At 43.0% G+C, this 12,500-nt stretch overlaps 1 protein-coding gene across 4 annotated transcripts in view; it reads right to left on the bottom strand.

The window, feature by feature from the left end:
• The window catches only part of LOC125036000 (CAP-Gly domain-containing linker protein 1-like), a 236,866-nt gene that overhangs the window by 170,206 nt on the left and 54,160 nt on the right, over positions 1–12,500 (bottom strand). For 3 of the 4 annotated variants that reach the window (XM_047628340.1, XM_047628343.1, XM_047628341.1), the window contains exon 2: positions 5,070–5,557. The exons of the other annotated variant lie outside the window; for it this stretch is intronic. In XM_047628340.1, the coding sequence (XP_047484296.1) occupies positions 5,070–5,105 (36 nt within the window). In that variant the 5' untranslated portion in view covers positions 5,106–5,557. The remainder of the gene's footprint in view (positions 1–5,069; positions 5,558–12,500) is intronic. 4 annotated transcript variants of the gene reach the window in all.

Raw genomic sequence — 12,500 nt, 5'->3', positions numbered from 1 at the left:
TCCCAGGAGCAGTGTGAAGGAACGTGATACTCGTGTGACTCATGGGTCGTGTGAATAAACATTGGCTGCATCACTCATTGTATTATGTTATTGGTGATCGGACTGCTGTAGAAAAAAAATGTAGGTAAAAAGTGCTGCGTCTAAAAGCACTTTTTAGGGGGAAGGGGAGGGGGAGGGGGTGAGGGGAGGGGATCTTTAGAGAAGGGTGATGAGAAAATAGAGTAGAAGGGATGAAGACCAAAGTAGATAGAGGAAGGAAGGGAGAAGGTAACCTCATGAGTCGGTGAGTAAGAGACAGAGTGAGTGAAGTTAATCGGGAGTGGAAACCAATAGTTCCCGTCAGGACTTTCCCTTTCTTTTTCCCTTATCCTCTCCTACTCCTTCTTTTCCTTTCCATCTAACCTCCTCCCTTAATTCTTTTATCTGCTCCCGTCTCGCTACTTTACTCTCTAATTCCCATCTCCCTCCCTCATCCCTTTTACTCTCCTTTCTCTTCCCTCATCCTTCCTTCCTGCACATAATCTATCTCTTCTCTCCTTCCAACACATTCTCTCTCACCTTATCTATACCCAACTCCTTTCTCTCCCTCTATCTGTTCCCTTCCCCTCTCCTCCCTCTCCCCCAATCTGTTCCCGTCTTCTCTTTCTCCCTGTTCCCTTTGCCCTCCCTCTTCCTTGCCATTACTTTACCAAGAAGAGAGGGAGGGAGGGAGGCAAGGAACGAACGAACGAACGAACGAAAAAGGAAAGAAAGAAAGAAAGGAAGAAAAAAGAGAGGGAGGAGGGAGAAGAGCGAGACAGGGCGAAGGGGAAAAATCAAGCAGTGACAGAGTCCGCAGTTCATGTACTAGTTGTTGGGAGTTTACAGCGTCGTCCAAGGCGTGTAATCTTAGCCTGATATCCGAGCATTCAACCGCAAAGTAAAGAGGCAAGGACAACGCTCAGTTCCACGACAACAGCTAACATATTCCCAACGCTAAAACATAACACAATTGGATATCAAATAGGCAAATCGTTAGTGGACATACACCTATAAAATAAAAGTCCGCGGTACAGCTGTGGGAAGGAAATGATCCAGTGTTAGAATCTGACCCAACTGAGGCCCGTAATATAATAAGAACACCAAGCTAGCCGGTATTCTGCGCTGAGTCCTGATAATCTCTAAGCAAAAGCAATATTTCAAAGCATCGAGAGAAGGGCCAAGGACATGTTACTATATAAAGAAGCGATCGATTTCATAGACGGATCTCATCCAGCAGGCCCAATACTAGGGAATGTCACGAGTCCGTCACAACGCCTCCGCCCAGCGATCGCCTACGACATATGTCAAAGCTTTCTTCACGACTTAATCTAATTCATAAATTGTGTATAATATTACTTAATCACTAAAAAAATCAGATCTCACAGACTGTCCGATTTCTTCTTCAAACTCAACTCCGCTTTGCAGACACAGTCGCTTAGTCCTTCTCCTTGTCACACGATGTAAAATATATAACATATATAAATAAAAACAAAAAATAAACATCTATTACTTCAATGTCCATCAACGATTTCCTCACTGCTCAATTCAATTCCACACAATAGCTATTGCAATGTACAAAAACAGATGAAAATGACATTACACGAATGGACATCCATGACATTTCCTCAATTTAGCCTCACACCATATACATCATCGCCTCATCCATATCCTGACCATATGACGTACAAAAAAAAATGGAAAATCAAAACTGTGTTTCCTACAACCCGCGTGCGCTATCCAACGGGATGTTTCTATACCACAAAGGTATGTACAAACTCTGAACAATTTTTGTGATTTTTTCTTCCTTAAATACCTTTCTACCGACTACAAGATACGATTATTTCAATATTAATTTGAATTACTTGTTCCTCAATGATGCTCTCTGCAAACGATTCCCCAATGTGTATTTTACAAACAACAACAAAATAATCGAAAGGGTTACAAATATACCATAGATCCAAAACCAAATAAAAAAATATCGCGATCCTAAGACACAATATTTTAATTATCCAAAACCAATATCGAGCTAAACGTCCCCGCTCACCTCCTGCACCGGAACCTCGACGCCCTGCAATCGTTTAAGTTGCGAAAAGGTTAATATTGCAACACGGTCACCGGCTGCAACCTAAATCAATATGCTAAACAAGAGAGGCAAACGCCCTTACGGCACACGCGGTTCTCGGCCTCTCACGACCCGCAGCCACCTGACCACACGGATACCCGCGCACAACAGCTCTCTGGGGGACACACAGAGCAGCCTTCTTCATATTCCTTCCTGTATTATCCCCCCTCCTCTCTCTCTGTGCCTTTCTTTCATTCTTGGGCTGTCTGTTTCTATTTCTGTTCGTCTTTCTTTCGTCCTCTTCTTCATCATATTCTCTTTCTTCTTCCTCTCCCTCTTTCTCCCTTCCCGTCTCCCTCTCCCTCTTCCTCTTCCTATCCCTTTTCCTCATTGCCTCCCCCTCCCCCTCCCCCCCCCTCCCCCCCTCTTTCGCTCCCTCAAGACGCGTCTTATCCTCTTAAGTGCTCCTTGGGGACGAAGGAGAAGTTCCGTCCATTGTTCGCAGGAGGCAACGACGCCCCAAGAGGCTCGCTAATTACGACCTCAGGATTGAGATAATCACCCGCAAATCACTGACTGTAAAAAAAATCACTTATAAGTTCGGGTAATGAAGCGAAAATACTTCGTCGTTGGGATCAATGTGAGCGCGCGGATGTTGCAGGGGCGATGCCACGATGGCCAGAGAGTGTCACGCTTGCCAAACAGACGCTTCGGGGGCGAGCGAGGGAAGGCAGATGCTGGGCGTCCGTTTACACAAGGGAGGTGAACTTCTGCCAAATTGCCGTACGCGCTCGACTTTCAGATATATTGAAATAAAGGAAGAAAAATGGCATGGGATTTCCTTCTACATGGAGAACCAAATCATATACTCAAAAATAAGAAAGAAAGAAAGAAACATCGAAGAAATATGCATATACCAGTCTTGGCGTACCTAAGAACAAAATTTCACTCAAATAATTGCACAGTATTATACGGGAAATCAAGCAAAATAAACACCGCATTATGACAACTTTCCCCTAAATGTTTCGCGCCACAATATCGAAAATTAATTCAATTACGTTATTTCATCAGTCGTGTGCCGGATCACGTGACTATGTCCAGCGGAAACGGGATGGGGGAGGGGGGAGGGGGAGGGGCGCAGAATATGGACAGGTCAGTCATGCAAAAGGATGTCATGCGGGTGCCTACATAATCATCTAGTTAGCAAATGATATATGAATCTATCAATGTTCACAAAATCCGGCTATTGATGCATTACATGTAAAACGAATATAAATGATAATTCGTTATACTCTTTGACGGTTTTAGAAATAATATTCCATGGTTGGAGATTATGGTGTATAATGTTCTCTTGACTTTGCGTTATTATGCTAGAGTTATACATTCTGATATTCCCGATGTCACTGATTATCTAGGTTTAACATTCGTAATTAAAATATTGGTTCTAAGATGCATCGAAAACATTACAAAGAGAGATTAATCCAATATTTCCTAAATTCATGCATGTATGTATGCGTCATGTATAAATGTGTGTGTGTGTGTGTGTGTGTGTGTGTGTGTGTGTGTGTGAGTGTGTGTGTGTAAGTGTGTGTGTATGTGTAAGAGTGTGTGTGTAAGAGTGTGTGTGTAAGTGTGTGTGTGTAATTGTGTGTGTGTAACTGTGTGTGTGTGTGTGTGTGTGTGTAAATGTGTGTGTAAGAGTGTGTGTGTAAGTGTGTGTGTGTAAATGTGTGTGTGTAACTGTGTGTGTGTGTGTGTGTGTGTGTAAATGTGTGTGTAACTGTGTGTATGTATGCGTGCGCGCATGTGTGCGTGTCTGTGTGCGCGTGTTCACGTGTGGTTGGGTGTGTGGGTGAATGTGATGTTTCAGAATTCGGGTGGTTGTGCGTGCGTGAATGTAATACAAACACTTCTAATGATGTTTTGATATTCCCCCTCATTCCGGCAATCACCGTCGATCGTTCACCAGCGAATGATCTACATACATGAACGTTCTGGTTAACCTTGCTTCTACTCACGAGGACGCCGGAAAAAGTTCCAGACATTCAAATACATTATAGCAACTCACTTTCACATTCTCTCTCTTCTCTCTCTCTCTCTCTCTCTCTCTCTCTCTCTCTCTCTCTCTCTCTCTCTCTCTCTCTCTCTCTCTCTCTCTCTCTCTCTCTCTCTCTCTCTCGCACTATGCTGTCTCACCCCCTGACTCACTGTCATTACTGCATCGCTTACTCATCATTCACTCATTGTTTGCTTTCACTTCCTCTCCTCCCTGCGAAATCCCGAAGATCAAGATCAGTCCCAACCAACCTCTGCAACATATGCAACATTCGCAAACAAACCGAAGTGAACCGCGAGACCCGACACGCTTCGCCCGAGGCTTCGTGTCTCGTAGCATCAACACGCCCTCCTGTTTGGTCGTCAACTGCGCCGCGAGATTTCTGTAAACTTGCTTCATTTTATTATACAAAGTTAGCCGACATGTTCACGCTTCATGAATAAAAAACACGAGGAACTTTGCTGGACTCTGTTATTTTGCGTTAACGTGAAAACAACAGCCAACAAAGTGACGGGTTTTGCATGGGGAATGGGGTACACCCGGTACAGGATAGGAAATTCATACTGGAAATACCAACCTACTCTTTTACAAGAGTTTTTGACCAGTCGATATGTACACATAAATATATTTATATGTGTATGTATATTAACCTATATTATATATATAAATATATATATAAATATATATATACATATATATATATATATATTACACATATAAATATATATACATATATGTGTATATATATTATAAATATATATATATGTAAATATATATGCATATATAAATATATATGCATATATAAATATATATATATATATTTATTTATTTATATATATATATATATATATATAAATTGTTACACAATATACTACCTCCACACACCGTTTGACAACTCCTCAAGCCAATCTCCAAGAGAGGCCTACTTACCTCCATGCAGCTAGCGAAGCAGAACGGAGTGTACATAGGCTAGAAGTAACATTTGGAGCGGGCGTATTCACACGTTAACACTTCCAGGGTATCAATATGAGGGGCAGGTGAAGATCGAGGGTAGTATGGTAACTCCTTAATACACCCACACTTGGTATCAATGTACTCTCATTAACTTAATATGCGAGAGGTGAATGGCCATCGAAATTATCGTTACACAGAAACACTGTCGGGTAGACCGTCGACTTTCATCTTTTTTTGTTTTTGTTTTTGTTTTTTGTTACAGAATAATTTCTTTTATTTACCTATTTATACTGTTTACACTGAGATATTGGTGTATTTCACTTTTTAAACAATTTATGCTCAATTTTCAATGTCTGAAAATATGTTCGGCGAAAAATTGTCAAGACTTTTGCACTTTTTTTTTGACAAACGGTTTCGAATGAGATAATCCGAATTTCTAATTTACATTTTTACACTTTCAGGCACTGCAAAGACAAGATTAATTTTAGTAAGGCTATAAATCATATTCTGCATATATTTGAGAACACGTGTTGATTATAATATTAATGAGGATAATAATAGCAATATCTATAATAATAATAATAATAATAATAATAATAATAATAATAATAATAATAATAATAATAATAATAATGATAATAATAATAATAATAATAATAATAATAACAATATCCCTAATAAAAAAATAATAATAATAATAACATGAATAAGAGCAACAACATCAACTAATACATATACTATTAACAGAAACTATAGCAACAACGGTAGTATCAAAAGCAATAACAATAATGATAAAGAAAACAACAATAACAAGATCAATAAAAGAATAGTAGGTTTATTTGAGCCAAGTGACACAAAGTGTTGACGGTGAGGGTGATATAGCTAGAGATATATGATATAAATATAAAACTGCATCGTTAGCGCTATGTATAACAAACTGGTTCAGGGCATAACCATCGTAATTATAAATAAACTTCAGAACCGACATGTTTCTCTTTTTCTATCAAAAAGACTCATAAAAGACAACAGCAATGCCTTGTTCAACAATACCTTATCCCCTTTCTCTTTTTCTCTTTATTTCCTTCCTCCTCCCCTTCGCATCCTTTTTTTTTCTGATTCTCCGCCTTTCTTTTTTCCCTCCTTATCCTCTCTTTCTTTTAAGCATATTTCATTCCCTTCTTCCTCCATCCCATTTTTCACTTTCCTCTCTCTTTTCCCCTTCCTCTTCGCAAACCCTTCATTGTATCATCCCTTCTCTTCTCCTTTTCTTCTTCTTCAGATCCTCCTCCTCCACATCTATCCTCTTCTTCAGTCCCTCGTCGTTGTCGTCATCGTTCTCCTCCACCTCCTCTTCTTCTTCTTCTTCTTCTTCTTCTTCTTCTTCTTCTTCTTCTTCTTCTTCTTCTTCTTCTTCTTCTTCTTCTTCTTCTTCTTCTTCTTCTTCATCATCTTCTTCTTCTTCCTACTCCTCCTCCTCCTCCCCCCTCTTTCTTCTTAATTAATTCCCCATCTTCCCTCCCTCCTCTCTCTTTGTCCTACCCCCCCCCCCCCCCCCGCTCTGATCACTCCAGTAGCCATAACAGCACAGCAGCATCGTCATCTGGCATCTCCGGAGTAGTGCCATGCTACTAAGTTTCTCCTCGCTGGATTTTTTTTCTTTTTCAGGGAGGGAGCAAGTAAGGACGGAACAAAGGAAGGAAGGAAGGAAGGAAGGAAGGAAGGAAGGAAGGAAGGGAGGGAAGGAGGCATGGGGGAGGAAGAGACAGAGGGAGAGAGAGAGAGAGAGAGAGAGAGAGAGAGAGAGAGAGAGAGAGAGAGAGAGAGAGAGAGAGAGAGAGAGAGAGAGAGAGAGAGAGACTTTGGAAGAGAAACAATCGTTCAAACTCAATAAGCAAAAACGTATAAAGCAGTCCATCCTATGCCTCGCCTTTTCCATCAACACGCCTATTTGCAAGAGAATCAGGCCGTAATTGAGCCTCATATTCTTAAGGTCTCTCCACTCAAGCAATGTCTCCAACTCCATCTGTAAACATCGCTCACAATCAAGTGAGCCACTCCTGGCCGCAATCTCTTTTCTCGAACTTTTATTCTTCGTCGATAAAAAGTTACTCCCGTTACTTCCGTTGCCCACAACCTTCTCTTAGTATACGGTAATTCATCACCTGGTAACTCTGTCTAAGTTGCCATAAAGCTTTTTATTGGTCAAACTAGGACTCCCAAGCATGGGGCTCCGGGAGTCGCTGCGTGCATGGAATTTTTCCAGTCTGGTAACGCTGTGAAAGTGATTGGGGCTCGCTGCCGTGTTAGAAAGTTCGTTCTGGTAACACTGGTGTTGATGAGATCACCGCCATAGTGACGATGCCTGGGAGGTGAGAGCGGGGAGGTGGCGAGAACATCGATAAAGTTAGTCCGTTGGGTATTGTCATGACGAGAATATTTCCCCCTCGTTTAGGGTTGATCGCGGCGGAAGAAAAGACAGACATGGATGGAAAGGAGAAGAAAATAGAAAACGAAATGAAGTGGATCAGGCGGGATCAGCTGGGGAGGGGGGGTGGAGCTAGGTGGATCCTGAGAGTGGAAGTGACGTGGTCCGCGGTCATGCAGGTGAGGGTGGAGTTGTCCCTCGTGTCCGGTCCCGCTTTGTCCTTCCTGTTACCGCTACACCCTCAGCCTTCACTCTCACCCTGGACGGTCAGCCTAGCTTTCGATACTGGTCTTCCTTCCCTATTGTCTCTCTTTGTCCCTTTTACCCATTCGCTTTTCTTCTTTCTCTATGCATTACTGTGTCTTTAACGGCCATTGCCATCCTTGCCTCCGGTTCAATACTCATCACTGAAGCATAATCGAGAATGATAACGCAGCTCATATTGATAAATATAAAAACACTGGTTAAGCAGAAAAGAATCATGCCTAGATAGACGATTAATAACCTTAAGAAAAAGTTCCAGCCTTTGAACAACCATTAGAAAAAAATCCAGACTCTACTTCATCACACGCTATCACCATATCAAGAATCGTGAGAACGAAGTCACAATGAATAAAACACAAATGAGTTAAATGGACCGCTGTTAAACTCACGCCCACCCACCATGGCAACAACCCTTCACAGACAATCACCTGCCGCACAAGCAAATACACCTGTCACAGACAAAAGCCTTCCTGTCTGACGAAGGGACGCTCGCTCCCCCCCCCCCTCCCCATCCCCTACCCCCCCCCCCCCCCACAGCTCCCCAAAACATCTGTCACAGACGCAGCCTCGCCACAGAAACCGTGAGAGTCAAAGGATGCCCTCGCACCAACCACAGCAAAGAGAGCCACAGCCACAGAAGAATGTCGCCAACAGAGGGCCCTGTCAAGACAGTCATTCACCCACGTGTTGGAGGGAGGTGGGGGGAGGGGGCGCAAAAGGCTGGAGGGCGGTGGGAAGGAGGGACTGTGAGTCAACCTCATTAACCCAATCTATCTTTAATTATAACGCCACCACGCCGAAATTCATGCCATTAGCATTTTTAACGACTAGACAGCTTTCTCGAGTATATCTTGAGAGGAAATATCCGAATAGTGTTTCAATTTCCGTTTATTTCCACAAAACAATTGAGTGTCTAGTTTCTTTACCATCGGCCTTTTTTTTTTTTTACTCGGAAATACCGTACAGACGAGAAGAAAAAAAAAAACAACGAGAAGTTTTTAAAAAATGCAAAATCGAAAAAGCACAAAAGATAAGCATCCATTCGAATCTGCACGTGAGCATAAAATTTGCCCGTGCATACGAACAAGGTCTGCTGAGCATGCGACCACCAGAAACGCATTTTGGCGATCAACTTCTACCAAGAATTCTTGCTTTATCCTACGTAAAACCCCTCTATCGTAATATCTGCATAAAGAGATCATCAAACTCATAAGCGTTCTTTCTTTCACGATTAACAAAATCTCAAATCAGAGGCAATTCAACAGAATATTTCCCCATTAACCCAAAGCAAGCAATATCCACAAAAGGTTGCTCGCCAAAATAAGCCTTGCTTTAAAATGAATACATAATTATTTGAGAACGTGATCAGAACTGCGCTTACGAAAACATTTTCTCCAATACCTGTTTTCCTCAACAATAAGTACCTGTTAAAATTGCATCTATTGAATATCTATATCGTACATCTGGCAAGCCACTACCATGACGTTAATAAAGGCAATTAATAAGAATATTCCTACCCTTCCTACATCGTGATTCTAAATGCAGTCATTAATTTCAGGTTAGAGTATGATTCACAAAATCTATTTAACGTGTACAATCAAACGTAAGGTATTCATATAGCACTATTTCCAAATCTGCATATAAGAATGTTTACTTTATCCACACGAATCCTATTAAAATGAAATTCCCAATTGCTGTGTTAATGTAAGCTGAGCGTGTCTGCCGGTCACGCTGAGGTAGCCTTGCATCCTCTCCCTACCTTCACCCTTCACCCTTCACCCTTGCACGCACTCGCCTGCAACACCCATGACACCCCACTCTCGCTAACACCATCCGAGATATACCAGCCTCGCCAATACCATCCGTAATACACTACTATTGCTAACACCAATGATACATCGTCCTCGCCAACACCACCTAGTATATACACCATCCTCGCCAACACCGACTAAGACACCAACCTTGACAACACCCATTATACACCACCTTCGCCAACACCATCCATGATACACCACTCTGGCCAACACCAATGGTGCACCGCCCTCGGCAACACCAGCCAAGATACACTAAACTTACCAACAACCACGATACACCACCCTCGCTAACACCACCCGTTATACGCCACATTCGCCACCATCACCCTAAATACCCCGCCCTCGTCAACACCAATGGTACACTCTCCATCAACCCCAACTGCACCATCCTCCATCCTTTGCACCGCCACAATATCCACTGATCTGTATCAACATCCTCCCGATAGCATCTGTATTACAATAGAAATACGTGGCACTACTATTAATATCGTATTTCCATGAAAGCATCCATGGCAATCATGATAATATTGCACAAACAAATAATGAATATATAAAAAACGTCAAGTTAGTCATGAATAACTAAATACATAGGCAGATAGATAGATAGATATGTAGGTAGATAGAGAGATAGATGGATAGATGGATGGATAAATAGATAGTTCAATAAATAAATCAAGGAAGAAAACCATCATCCGCAACGTCATGACAACACAAGATGACACCAGCAGTAAAAACAGCACCTGCAGCATCAGCGGGCACTATCAACCCACGCTTCTACCCCACTATACCCACCCTTACCCCTTCCCTTATCTTCTCGCCCTAATCCCCTTATCTCCGCCCTCACTCTGTCTTCTCTCCCTCCTTCCTCTCACTCCCTTCCATCCGGGTCCTTGGAAATCCCTTCTCTAAACCTTTTCTCTATCCTCTTGGTCCTATCCCTACCTCCCTAACTTCCATCTTAATCTTACACACACTTTCACCCCTTCCCGCACCCACCCGCCCACCCGCCCACCCCGCGGCCCTGGAAACAACACAACGCCACGAATCCTCCGCTACGTCAAGGGGTATTTTTAGCCCGTCCTCCACTCACCAACGGCGTCTATCGTGATGACATAACAGCGTACACTCGTGATAATACCGGGCAATAAGTCGACCTCCTCCTCCTCCTCCTCCTCCTCCTCCTCCTTCTCCTCCTCCTCCTCCTCCTCCTCCTCCTCCTCCTCCTCCTCCTCCTCCTCCTCCTCCTCCTCCTCCTCCTCCTCCTCCTCCTCCTCCTGCTACTGCTCCTCCTGCTACTGCTCCTCCTCCTCCTCCTCCCTCTCTTTTTCTCTCCCTTTCCCTCGTTTCATTCCCCTTTCCCTCCACTCCTTATCCCTCCACACCCTCCTTCCATTCCTCCTCCCTCCACTTCTTTTCCATCCATACATAATCTCTCCCCTATACACTTCCCCTCCTCCCTCTATTCTTCTCTCTCTCTCTCTCCCTCCCTCCTTAACCCTCTGTCACATAAACCCATGGCTAGTTTGATTTAATTGCTTGATGAATTAATTAAACGTGAACACAGGTACCGAGCGAGGATATTGTCAAAAAGTGTCTAACTGGTGTAAAAAGGGGGTACAATTAGCGTGTCGCATCCGACTGTTATTTCCTCTTCGCCGTGGCGGCAATGAAATAGCGACAGCAATCATCAGACATCAAAAGGATGGTGACGTGATGTGTACAAGATGTCAACCGATATGGTATGCGTCAACCACGACCTATTTATAGCAATAAATGAGAAACGCAACCGGATTGTGTTTCAGCGTTGCTCTTTTTTCAACAAAGGAGATACAAGTGTTCGCGTATGTCTGCTTACACAGCTGTATAAACACCTGCCTTACACTGACCCCCCAGGTAGCACCTGTACATCTGAGGCCACGGTCGACTGGCGCCGGTGTTCCTTATATCTCTCTCTCTCTGTCTACCTCTTTATCCATCCTTCTCTCTCTCTCTCGCTTGCTCTCTCTCTCTCCCTCACTCCCTCTCTTTCTTTATATCCGCCTTTCCTCTCTCACCTTTACACTTTTCTATATATATATAAGATGATGTAGGAAAAGAGGTAGAGAGAAAGAATGACAAAGTCAGAAAGAGAGAGAGAGAGAGAGAGAGAGAGAGAGAGAGAGAGAGAGAGAGAGAGAGAGAGAGAGAGAGAGAGAGAGAGAGAGAGAGAGAGAGAGATAGAGAGAGAGAGAGAGAGAGAGAGAGAGATAAAGACAGAGACAGATAGAGAAGAGAGAAAAGAGAGAGAGAAAAGCGAGAGAGAGACCTGAACATACGTATACACTATGTTTACAACCTCCAAACATAAAATTATTATTCAATCAGCTAATGTAGCCTCCTACTTCCCCAATCGCAACTGATAATCAGGAGCCGCTAATCATGTAACTGTCATGTAATTGTAAGCAAATCTCCGTCGTTAATAATCACTGTGAAGTACCAAATTTCCACGGCGAGCGGAAACGACGGTAAAGCTACGTAAACAAATCTAATGTAAATCAATAATCCGGCCAAAAGGAGAGGGAGAGAGAAAGAGGGGGGGTAGGAGAAGGGGAGAGAAAAGGGGAAAAGAAGAGGGGGAAAGAGGAGAGGAAAATAGGAGAACAGAGAAGGGAGATGGGAGAGGGGGAGAGAGAAGGGGATAAGAAAAAATGGAAAATCAGAGGGGATCAGAGAAGGGGAAAAGACGAAAGAGTAAGAGAAGGGAAAAATAAAAACGGGAACAGAAAATGGGCAATGAAGAAGGCAAAAGAAAGGGGGAAAAAATGAAAAGAAGAAGAGCGAAGGGATTAAAAAATAAGGGAACAGAGAAGGGGAAAAGAAGAGGGGTGTCAGCATCACCTTCCGTTGGGCCTCCGCGTCTTAAGA

Source organism: Penaeus chinensis, chromosome 20, assembly GCF_019202785.1.
Source record: "Penaeus chinensis breed Huanghai No. 1 chromosome 20, ASM1920278v2, whole genome shotgun sequence".
NCBI lineage: Eukaryota > Metazoa > Arthropoda > Malacostraca > Decapoda > Penaeidae > Penaeus > Penaeus chinensis.
This window is presented reverse-complemented; position numbering and strand designations above follow the sequence as displayed.